The sequence below is a fragment of the Molossus molossus genome, unplaced genomic scaffold, assembly GCF_014108415.1.
Source record: "Molossus molossus isolate mMolMol1 unplaced genomic scaffold, mMolMol1.p scaffold_m16_p_12, whole genome shotgun sequence".
NCBI classification, from domain to species: domain Eukaryota; kingdom Metazoa; phylum Chordata; class Mammalia; order Chiroptera; family Molossidae; genus Molossus; species Molossus molossus.
In genome coordinates this window covers 91,067,557-91,079,879 of record NW_023425347.1, presented here as the reverse complement: position 1 = coordinate 91,079,879, position 12,323 = coordinate 91,067,557, and the positions used below count along the sequence as shown (strand labels likewise).

Here is a 12,323-nt window from a genome sequence, read left to right as displayed (position 1 = left end):
TTTTAAGACTTGTCTAAACGATGAGAACAAGCCTCCTCCTAAATCTTAACATCTCAACAATCTAAGCCAGGGTTTCTCACCCTAGACACTACTGACATTCTGGATTGGATAATTCATTGTTGTGGGGGACTGTCATGTGCAATATAGGATGGTTAGAGGAATCTTGGACCTTTACCCACTAAACACCAGTAGCCATAACCAAAAATGTCTCTAGACACTGCCCAATATTCCTTGGAGAACAAAACCACCCCTGGTTGAGAACCAGTAATCTAGGCCGCTGTTGAAGTTAAGGTTCTAGTATTTAATATTCAAAACCTCTCTATATATTTAATCCCTATTTAGGCAATTTTATAAATTTCAGAGAAAGTTGTGAAACAGGGATAACAGAATGGATGTGAGGACTGAGTTACATGTAATCATTTTAGCACATATATCTCAAAGAATATTGCTATAATTACACTGCTCCTTACTCTTACTACTACTCCTACTCGTGGTCACAGTATATGACAGTAAATAGATTCCATTATTTCAAATGACCAACAATGATAATCTATATCAAGTGGCATAGATCTATACATTTTTACAACTACGAATCAGTCCAAAGACCTTGCAATGTAACCTGTGGGTGTCTCAGTAGAAAATATTGATAATGACACGAAGTTACTGAAATAACAATGAATACATGGGTAGGAAAAGAGCATCTTCTCCAGGTAATAGCTTAACATTTTATTCTACTATCTTCAATTTCTCTCAGTCCATTGGTAGGTATCATTTCTTAAACTAATAATGATCTTAAAAACAAAACAAAACAAAACGAAAAATACCCCCAAACAGTGCACATGGTCTAGGAGGTTTGGAAAATGCTTCTTGTTTGGTTTCACAACCAAAGAGCATGGCAAAGAGAAACTTGAAAAAAAGAAATGTGCTTAAGCTGGCATTAGTGAAACATATATTAACATTTCAATTTGGGTAAACACTAGTCCATGGACAAGCCAACTTGGAAAATAATTAACTGACTAACTTCCTTCTCCTTCCGTATACAGTACAAAATAATATAGCACAATTCATATATTCATCACCCAATGCCAAATCTTAACATTTTGCCATATTTGCTTTAAATATTTTACTTCTGAAGAAACTAAACAGTAAAGCCCAAGAGCCCAGAAGACTTTTTCACTCTATTTCCTCTTCTTTTCAACTTTTTAAGGTTCAACAAAGTAAATTACGACAAAATAAACTCACATGGCCACCACTAGGTATAGCACCAGGTCAAGAAACAACACTGACATCCGCCTAGAACCCCATGTGAATTCTCCTTCCAAAGAATGATGGCCTCCCAGCCCCCAAGCTTAATCTAATTATCCTGTATGTTTATAATAATCAGGTTCTTGCTTTCCTTTGTTTTACCACCTAAATATGCATCCCCAAACACCAGTTTATTTGTTTCATTTTTGAACTGTAAACAAACAAATCACACAGTACACATTCTTTTGCTAAAACTTATTATGCGATTCATCCATCTGTGTATAGTTGTAGTTTGCCTTTGTTGTCCTAGTATGAACATATAACAATTTATTCATTCTACTATTGATGGACACCGTTTCAAACTTTTATCCATTATGAAAAATGCTATGAACATTTTTGTATATATTTCTTGGCACATAAGAAATGTACGTTTATTGGTGGGTATATACTTGGGAATGGAAATGCTGGTTATAGCAGAAAACTAACGTCACTAACGTCAGTTTTTCAGTAGATAATGCTAAACTCTATACCCAAGTGGCTGTTATAATTTAAATTCCCACTGGCATGTCTGAGAATTCTTGTTGCCTGACATATCTATCAATCAATACCTGGTAAAGTTAGAAAACTTGGTGTCACTGCATTGTTTTTAAATTATTCTTTTCATATCTATTGGTCATTTGGACAACCTCTTTGGTGAAATGTTTACGACTTTTGTCTATTTAAAAAACTGAATTTCTTAACAATTGCTATTAGTTATTTTTTTAATTCCTCACCCAAGGACATTTATCTACTTATTATCAGATAGAGTAGGAGGGAGGGAGAGAGAAACATCGATGTGATAGGTGTTTTTGCATATACTGACTTTTGTGTCCTCAGTAAGAAATCTGCAGACAAATTTCTAATACCTTTCCCTTCCTCTATCTATCTTTTATTGTATGTAGTTTTACATGACTGGTCTAACAGCTTTCCTTCATTTTCACTTTTTAATTGATGCTTAGGGTCTGTAGAAAATCTTTGGAGAATCTGTAGCTTTAACATCTGAGTAGTTTTGAAAAATGACTTTTCAACTATTGTCTCCACCCCCCCCACCCCCCCCACCCCCGGTATATTCTCTCTTTTTCTGGGGATCCATTAAAAGCAAAGTTTTTTGTGTGGTTTTTATTTATTTATTTATTTATTTATTTTTATCCTCACCTGAGGACATTTTTCCATTTTTTGCACAGATAGAGTGGGAGGGAGAGAGAGGAAGAGAGAGGGAGAGAGAAACATCGACGTGAAAGAGACACATCGAGTGGCTGTCAGCCGCACGACCAACCAGGGCCGGGGACAAACTGCAACCGAGGTACATGCCCTTAGCGGGAACCAAACCCGGGTCTCTCCGGACCGCAGGCCGATGCTCTAACCGCTGAGCCAAACCGGCCAGGGCTAAAAGCAAAGTTTGATCTCACTGAATCCTCCCCATCTCTTACATTTTTTATTTTGTTCTCAGTGCTTCATTCTGAATTCTATAGATCTATCTTCTAGTTCATAATTCTTTTCTTTAGCTGTGTCTGATTTGTTATTAAACTCATTAAGTTCTTTATTGTAATATTCCATTCTGGAATTTCTATTTGGTTCTTTTTATACTTTCTTGTTCCCTGCTCAGATTTTCAATCTATCTTTACCACCTTTGTGCCTAATAAAGGCAATATGTGCAGACCCTGTGGGATGTGTTTGTTGCTGGTTCTCATTCATACTTTTTCTCCTTGTGTGACTTTTTATTTCTAATTAGGCGCTGGACATTTTACTTGAAAAACTGTTCACAGAAATAATTTGAAGATTAGTATAGCAGTCTCTAAAACAGATGTTTGCTTACTTCTTGCAGGTACCTAGTGGGCACTAATAATCATGACCTCTGAACAACATGTGTTTGAACTACGTGGGTACACTTACATGTTGAGTTTTTTCCAATAAATATATTGAAACATTTTTTGGATGTTTGTGACAGTGAAAAAAAATCACAGACAAGTTTGTCCATACCAATCCATGAACTGTTATACCTGTAAATAAATACGAACTTATCATACTACCTTTTCATTATTGATATCTAGTGTTAGTAATACAAATGTCATCTACAGTGTTTTGTATCATATAAGATAATATTGGTACAGGTACTGAGAGATGATTTATCTTGTAAACAGATGACATAAACTTACAATATCAATAAATACAGTATAGTACTGTAAATTTATTGTTTTTCTTATGATTATCTTTTCTCTAGCTTTATTGTAAGAATACAGTGATTACCACATAAAACATACAAAATATGTGTTAATCAAATGTTTATGTTATCAGTAAGGCTTCTGGTCAACAGCAGGCTATTAGTTAAGTTTTGGGGAAGGCAAAAGTTATATGTGGATTTTTGTGTGATGGCTCAGAGCCTCAACTGTTGCATTGTACAAGGGTCAAGTGTAATTTCAAGGACTGAAATGATCTGATGTTGAACTACAGTCCCTGTGAGAACAGGACAATTTCTGGGTCACCCTTGTTCCAAGCATGCAGTCCTTTGGGATCCCAACCTGAAGTATAGGGGAAATTACTAGAGCCTCTTCCGCCACTCATTTTTCATGGGCCATGGTACAACTGCTGTCCCCTTAGTCCATTAAGTCCATGAAAAACAAGTTGTTCAAGACTTTTAGTTCTTTTAGAAGGAAGTTTTACCAAATGTCTCACTTTTCTTTGGATTTCCACCTTTTCTAAGATCTTAGCCTTAGTAAATCTTTATTGCCTTTTAGCATTCTGAAGCCTTTGAGATTTAAATATTGTGACAGACTTTTGTAATATCCATGGAAAGGTGGTCTGAATTACCTAACCTGGCAGTACCAGAATCCTTAATACTTATCCCTGTGTACTTTCCCTTCATGCTACTTCCTCTTCTCTCTTACCTTGAATATAAGTTTTAGTATTTCCAATTTGTATAGTTTTATATGTATTTAATAATTTAATTTTTATATTATAAAACTTTATTAAATGGTGTCATGTTATTCAGTACTATTTTTAAGTTTGATCCATGTTGATACACTTAGTATTACTTCATTACTTATAACTGCTGTGTGTGTGTATAAATATATATTAATTACTACTCAAATCCACCAAGGAAATAAATTGTGGTATGCTCTTATTGTCACATTTAGGCTTATTTTAGTTGTTTCTTATTACTCACTATTAAAACCAATGCACAAATATTCTTATAAATTACTCCTTGTGCACATCTAGGGAATTTCTCTGGAGTATGTACTAAGAAGCGAAATTGCTGGGGAACAGTATACAAACATCTTTGATATTACTGTCCAATTACTCTTCAAAGTGACTGTATCCAGCCTGGCTGATATGGCTCAGTGTGAGCATTGACCCATGCACCAAGAGGTCACTGGTGTGATTCCTGGTCAGGGCACATGCCCAGGTTGTGGACGTGATAACCAGTGGGAGGCATGAAGGCAGCAGTTAATAGATGTTCTCTCTCATCGATGTTTGTATCTCTCTATCCTTCTCCCTTCTTCTCTCTCTCAAATCAATAAAGAAAAAAAAATTTTTGAAAAAAGAAAGTGATGTATTCATTTTCATTAACACTTAAAAATGTTTTTCCCCACTCTAATGAGTGTAACTTATATAGAACTGAGGTTTATCTGGTCATTTCCTTAATACTGAATGACACTTGAGTATCTTTTCTTAAGTTTATCAACCAGTGGATTTTCATTTCTATGAATTAATTACCCATTTTTAAATTGAACTATTTGTTTTCTTTTCCTCCTTAATTCTAGATTTCAACATTTTGTTAGTTATATGTATTCCAAATAGATTCTCCTAGGCTGTGGCTTCATCCTTTTATTTTATTTATAATGTCATTTGTTACACTAAGGGTTTAGATTTTAATATTCAAATTTGAGATTTTTTCCCCCTTTATTATCTTGAATCTTGCTGAAAAAAAATTTTCCACTCAAAAGTTCATGAAGGTAGTCTTCTCAATTTCCTCCTAAAAGATTAGCTGCTGATAGTTAGATTTCCATTATTTCTGGGATTGTTTGATTTTTGTATTTGATGTGTATTAGGAATCACTGCCATCCTTTTATTTCAGGCCTTCAATATCTCAAAAGTACATTATCACGGTAGTTAGTTTTAAGGTAGGGAAGCAGAACAATAAGGACAGTAGTTACCTTTAAGGAAGAGGGAAAGGTATAGTTCTATTATTTACTGACCAGAGTGGCAGGTATGTTCACTTTGCCGACATACAATGAGCTGTATATTGCTGATCTGTACCCTTTTCCGCATGCATACTGGAGTTACGTGCTACAGCTGGCTCATACTGATGCACGAGCCAATTGTTAAATAGAAATTTTATGAGTTAATCATTAGTTGGTAGCTTAAAATCTTGACATCATTAAATTTGACAAAAAGGTACAAAGAAGACATTTTTCTTTCCCAAGCAGCGTTAATATCTGTTAAACTTAAAAAAAAAAAAGTTTAAAAACATATATAAACATATATCCTTTGGTGTATGGGAGAATTTAAATTCCAGCATGTTAAGAATAAATATACTTAGATGCTTATTTCAGCACTGCTCGTGGTTACAAAAAAAAAACCCGAGGGGAGGCTGGAGCGGGAGCGGGGAGGAGGGTATCAATAGGGGAAAAAGGAGAAACATCTGAAACAAAAATTAATTAATTTAAAATAAACAAAAACCTTGCCCTGGCCAGTTTGGCTCAGCGGTTCGAGCGTCGGCCTGCGGTATAGAGAGACCCGGGTTCGGTTCCCGCTAAGGGCACGTACCTCGGTTGCAGTTTGTCCCCGGCCCTGGTTGGTCGTGCGGGTGGCAACCACTCGATGTGTCCCTTTCACATCGATGTTTCTCTCTCTCTCTCTCCCTCCCGCTCTATCTGAACAAAAAATAGAAAAATGTCCTCGGGTGAGGATAAAAAATAAGTAAATAAATAAAAATAAATAAAATAAACAAAAACCTCAAAACAAAAACACTAAAAACAACATAATGGAATGAGGGCAGGAGGTGGGGGGAAGAAAAGAATCGTTACAAAAATTTTGATATATACATATTATGAAATATTATGCAACTGCAAAAAAAAAAAAGTATGAGTAAAATCTACCTGTAATGACCTAGGGAGATGCCCAAAACATATCAAGTGAAAGCAAACTGCAAAACAACATATATAATTCAATTAAAACAAAAGAAACCTCTTTATACATATGTGTATTTTTTTTATTGATTTGAGAGAGAGGAAGAGAGAAAGAGAGAGAGAGTGAGAGAGAGAAACATGGATCAGCTGATGATCAGGGATGGAACCCATAATCTAGGTATATGCCCTGACTGGAAAATGAACCTGCAACCTTTTTGGTGCACGGGACAACGCTCCAACCAACTGAGCCACCTGGCCAGGGCTTTATATATGATTTTATAAATATAAAGAAAACTGTGGAAGCATACATTCACACTGATTGCCTTGGAGGGAAGGGAGGATTACCTGAGCTAATTTTATGGATTAATAATGAGGCTTAAAGAAGTTATGTAACAATCCTAAAGTCATCAAGTTAAGCAACTGGCAGAGTAGAAATTTAACCTAAAAGTTTAAAGTTAAAAATTTAAACCTAGCCCTGGCTGGGCTGGCTCAGGGGTTAAAGGTGTTGACCTGCGGACTGAAGGGTCTCGGGTTTGATTCTGCTCAAGGGCATGCACCTGGGTTGCAGGTTCGATTCCCCTGTCCCAGTTAGGGTTGTGTAGGAGGCAACCAGTTGATGTCTTTCTCTCATGGCAATGTTTCTCTCCCTCTCTCTCCTTTCCACTCTCTCAAAAAATCAGTGGAAAAAGATCCTCAAGTACGGATTAACAACAACAAAAATTTAAACCTAGAACCGTGAAACTCCAAAACCAGTGCTTGTAACCATTCTGTCACACATGCTGTCTCAGACTTGAATCGGCCCGGAATATGCTATTCTTTCTCTATACTTGAACTTCCTACCCTCCCAGGCCCATCTCAAGCTCTACTTGCTTCATAGAAATTTGTCACTTTCCCACGTACATAGTGATTTCTTTTTCCTCCAACTTTATTTTTCAGTCTAAAGCAGCAATTTTCAACCAGTGTGCAATGAGAATTTTTAAAACATGCAATACCTGAGTATTTAGTGAGGGGCATTGACCTATTTTCCCTTAGATTGACAAATAAAACAATGAGAAGAGCCAACACAACAATAGCCATCCAGTGTGAATGAATCAAAATTCTACCTATTTTTTGTCAGAGTGGCAAAACTATAAGTTTTTTGTTGAGCCACAGAATTTTAGTAATTAGTTTATGTGTGCCACGATGTAAAAAGGTTGAAAATTGCTGGTCTAAATCATCCATTTAGGCATTAACATATAGCAATATCACAGCAAACCTTGTAAGTGGTTTTTTAACTTCTTAATGCTGTTTTTATTTGTTTGTTTGTTTTTTAATATGGACTTTGAGTTTTTAAAGGCAGAAGATGTAACTTCAAAGTACCAACAGACTTACCTACCTTTGACACAAGGTACTCAAAAATATTGGTGGAATGATAAAATTTTGCACTTACACAGCAAGGCATGATGACAATGAGTTGTGATAATTAAGAAAAAACTCAAATGTTAAAGGACAAACATTTCTGACACAAGTACCTTGGTAACAGAGAAAACACAGACGGTACATGGCAGTTTTATGACTGCAGAATTGAGGACAATGAACACTAACCAGAAGCTCTTTGGTCTCCCATTTTGTCTTGCCCTAGATTTGACAGGCTGTGAAGATTAAATGGCTGTGAACAATGTAAAGAGAAAGAAATCTAATAGTTTCTAAGAGATGAAATTATCAGTTTTGAAGCATTTATGACAACTATCCTATCATTTGCACTGAGGCTAGACTTAGAAACAACATGTTTTTCAATTTAAATAAATATGAATGAAAGCATTTGTTTTATTTCTGCACAATGACACCCCAGGAAATATTGCTTGCCCATAACAAAAATTTCAATTACTAATTTAAACCATATTCAATCTTCCTTATATTGTATGGGACCATGTGTCTAATGCAGTCTAGTCTCCATAACCCCTCCAGAGGTAAGTATACATTTTATTAAAGACTCTTTTTATACAATAGGATATTATATTAATAAGTGCTAAAAATATATTCTCCCCTTTACGTTGCCCAACAACACTTCTGGGAAGAATGTGCAGTGAGGGGAGAATATACCTCTTGAAGATTTCTGGTTTTACTCCTTCCTCTCTTCTTACCGTTACTAGACATCGACACATGTTTGCGTAAGCCACAGAGAAACTGGGTTCATCAATAGCCTTCTCAAAGACCAGGTCAATGACTCCTTTCAGCCGCTCCTCTGTGTCAACAGTAAGTCCTGACACTTGCTTCATCAGCTGGTTGAACATCTGTGGTGTCAATTTATTTAAGATACTTCGAACTTTTCTAAAAAGTTCCTAGAAGGGTCACATACAAAAAAGAACATTATAGTAACTGGGACAATATAAAGTTTTCTGTAACAATCAATATTTTGTTTATAATATATAAGTTCAACTTCCCAAATTATTGACAAGGATTGTGCATACATCATAAAAATAATTAAATAAATCTATTTTAATAAAATAGTAAAAAATTATAGCGCATCATTTTCACTACTGATGAGAATTCAAGGAACTAGGTATATTCACACATCACTGGTAGGAGTATCATCTGGTACATTTCTAAGGACAATTCTGCAATGTGTAATAAAAGCTTTAAAACTGTGATATGCCCTTTTGAACTAGTAATTATAGTTTTAGATATCTATTCACACTTAAAAATAGGTTAAAAAATTTTAGCCAAAATAACTTTTCCATAACCCTTTATAATAAATAAAAAATGTCCTAATATAGGAATTTGTCTAAATTATGGTATAATATAAATTACTGTATAGAATACGAAGTGAGCTCTTAAAATGATGTCATAGAAACTCTCTAATTTCTCAAATTAGAAATAGAAGAGAACTTTTCAATTAGAAAAAGGACAGCTACAACCTTACTCCATGGTGACAAAATGAATGCTTTCCCGCTGATACTGAGAATTAGGCAAAAATGTCTGTTCTCATCATTTCTATTCAAAATCACACTGGAAGTCCCAGTCAGTGCAATAAAGAAAAGAAAAAGAACTACAACCCATACAGAGCGCAAAGAAAGAAATAAAACTCTCTCTTCATAGTAGATATGATTGTCTCCATAGATAATCATAAAGAATCTACAAAAAGAGATACTAGGATTAATGAGTGTAGGAAGGTTATAGAATACAAGTCAATATAAAAATATTATATTTCTATATATTAGCAAAACAACTAGAAATTACATTTTAAAAAAGCACTATTTACAATAGCATCAAATACCATTAAATACTTAACTAAGAATGGTACAAAATATCCATAGAAACTGTATGATGAAAACTAGAAATTGCTGATGAAAAAAACCAAGGAGGACCCAAGTAATTGGAGATCTATATCATGTTCATGTATATTAGAAGATTCATTATTGTAGTCAGTTTTCTCCAAAATGACCTATAGATTTAACACAATCAAAATAAAACACCTAGTAGAGTTATGTTTTTGTTTTTTTGTTTTTTTTTTAGCAGAAATCAAGAAGTTGATTCTATAATTTATATGGAAAGACAAAATAACTAGAATAGCCTAAACAATTAGGAAAAATACAAAGTTGGAGGCCTCATACAACCTGATTTCTACACTTAGTATATAAAGCTACTATAGAAAGACAGTGTGGTACTAGCCAGAGGGTAGACACAAAGATCACTGGAACAGAATAAAAAGTCTAGAAATAGATTCATACACATATGATGAACTAATTTTCAACAAAGTTGCAAAGAAAATTCAATGGAGAACGAATAGTCTTTTCAACAAATGGTGCTGAAACAACTAGAAATCCATAAGAAAAGGAGAAAAAAACCCAAAACTTTTATCTATACCTTGCACATAATACAAAAATTAACTAAAACTAGATCACAAACCAAAATGTAAAACCTAAATCTACAAACTTCTAGAAGGCAACATAGGAGAAAAGCTTTGTATTCTTCGGTTATGCAAAGATTTTTAAAGATATGATTGTAAAGCATAATCTATGAATGAAACAACTGATAAATTGATCATCATCAAAATTAAAAATTTCTACTCTGCATAAGACACTATATTAAGAGAATGAAAATATAAACCACAGACTGGGAGAAAATGTTTGCAAAATACACATTTGATAAAGGATTTGTATCCAAAATATATAAAGAATTCTCAACACTCAACAATTAAAAAAACACACCACTCAATAAAACAGGGCAAAAGATATAAACAGAAATTTACCAAAGAAGATACATGAATGGCAAATAAGCATATAAAAATATGAGCTTCTGTAACATACTCATTGTCTGAGAAAGTAGAATTAAAACTACAATGAGATACTATCACACATCCATTAGAATGGCTAAAATTTATAAAGCAGAAAATAGCAAGTGCTGACAAAGATGTGGAATAATTAAAATTCTCGTGCCTTGTCCATGGAAATGCAAAGTGGTACAATAACTATCCTGGAAAGCAGTTTGGCATTTTCTGATAATGTTAAACTTATATACACCATACAACTCACCAATTCCATAGCTAGGAATTTACCCCAAAAGTAACAAAAACTTATGTTCACATAACTACTCTACATGAATGTTTATAGCAGTTTTATTCATAATTGCCAAAACCTGGAAACTCTTTATCCTGTAAATAATTAAATACTACTCATTAATAAAGAAAGAAGGAATTAATCACACATGTGAATAAATCTATTATGAATAAATCTCAAATGCATAAGCTAAGTGAAAGAGGCTATATTCAAAATGATTCCAATTATATGATATTCTGAAAAAAGCAATACTATAAGGACAAACAGATCAGTGATTAACACAGGTGGGCATGAGGGGAGAGGATGAATACAAAGTGGTACAAGGAAACTTCGGGTGGCTAATGGGACTGTTCTGTATCTCTCTTGATTGTGTTGGTAGTTACCTGACTTTGGATGTCTATCCACAATTATACAGTTATACACAAAAAGTAAATTTTACTAAATGTAAATTATGTCCCAGTAAAAATATTAAGTTGCAAAAATTCATGAAACCATGATATAGTGGCCAAAAATGCCTGCAAAAATGTTTTGTTTGATCCCTTTACACGTTATTTTTATATAGAAGAATTTTTAGATATGTGCCAATATGCTAACACTTTTCTCTAGATAAGAGATAGTAAATAAATAAATTTAAATTTAAAAAATTGCCCTGGCCAGTTTGGCTCAGTGGTTGGAGCATCAGCTTATGAACCAAAGGATCCGGGTTTACTTCCCAGTCAAGGGCACATACCTGGGTTGCAGGTTTGATCACTGGCCCTGGTTGGGGTCATGCGGGAGGCAATCAATCAATGCTTCTCTCCTCTCTTGCATCAATATTTCTCTCTCTCTCTCTTCCTCCCTCCCTTCCACTCTATCTAAAAACTAATGGAAAAATACTCTCAGGTGAGAATTAAAAAAAAAAAATTATACTGTCAAGTTTTTCATCAGTGAGTCAGTATTCTTTTTTGTAAAGAAAAAAATAAGTTTATTAGGGACTGGGGAGTCACTGTACCTCTCTAATTTTGCCTGTATCAACTGAGATAGTGTTGTTTAGGTCTAAAACTGTAAACTGTGTTTTACATGAAGAATAAGAAACATCAACCTTCAAATAGTTTCAAGTATTTCTTTTTTATCATCCTCACCCGAGGAAATTTTTCCATTTTTTGTTCAGACAGAGGGGGGGGGAGGGAGGGAGGGAGAAACATCAATGTGAAAGGGACACATCGAGTGGCTGCCACCCACAAGGCCCAACCAGAGCCGGGGACAGATTGCAACCCAGGTATGTGCCCTTGGCAGGAATTGAACCAAGGCCTCTCTGGACCACAGGCTGACGCTCTAACTGCTGAGCCAAACTGGCCAGGGCAGTTTCAAATATTTCAGAAGATAACTTAAG

General features: G+C 34.7%; 1 protein-coding gene across 7 annotated transcripts in view; it reads right to left on the bottom strand.

Moving 5' to 3' along the window:
- Window positions 1-12,323, bottom strand: part of EIF4G3 (eukaryotic translation initiation factor 4 gamma 3) — a 319,284-nt gene that overhangs the window by 54,287 nt on the left and 252,674 nt on the right. For all 7 annotated transcript variants that reach the window (XM_036256518.1, XM_036256520.1, XM_036256521.1 and 4 more), the window contains one exon: window positions 8,537-8,734. In XM_036256518.1, coding sequence (XP_036112411.1) covers window positions 8,537-8,734 — 198 coding nt within the window. The remainder of the gene's footprint in view (window positions 1-8,536; window positions 8,735-12,323) is intronic.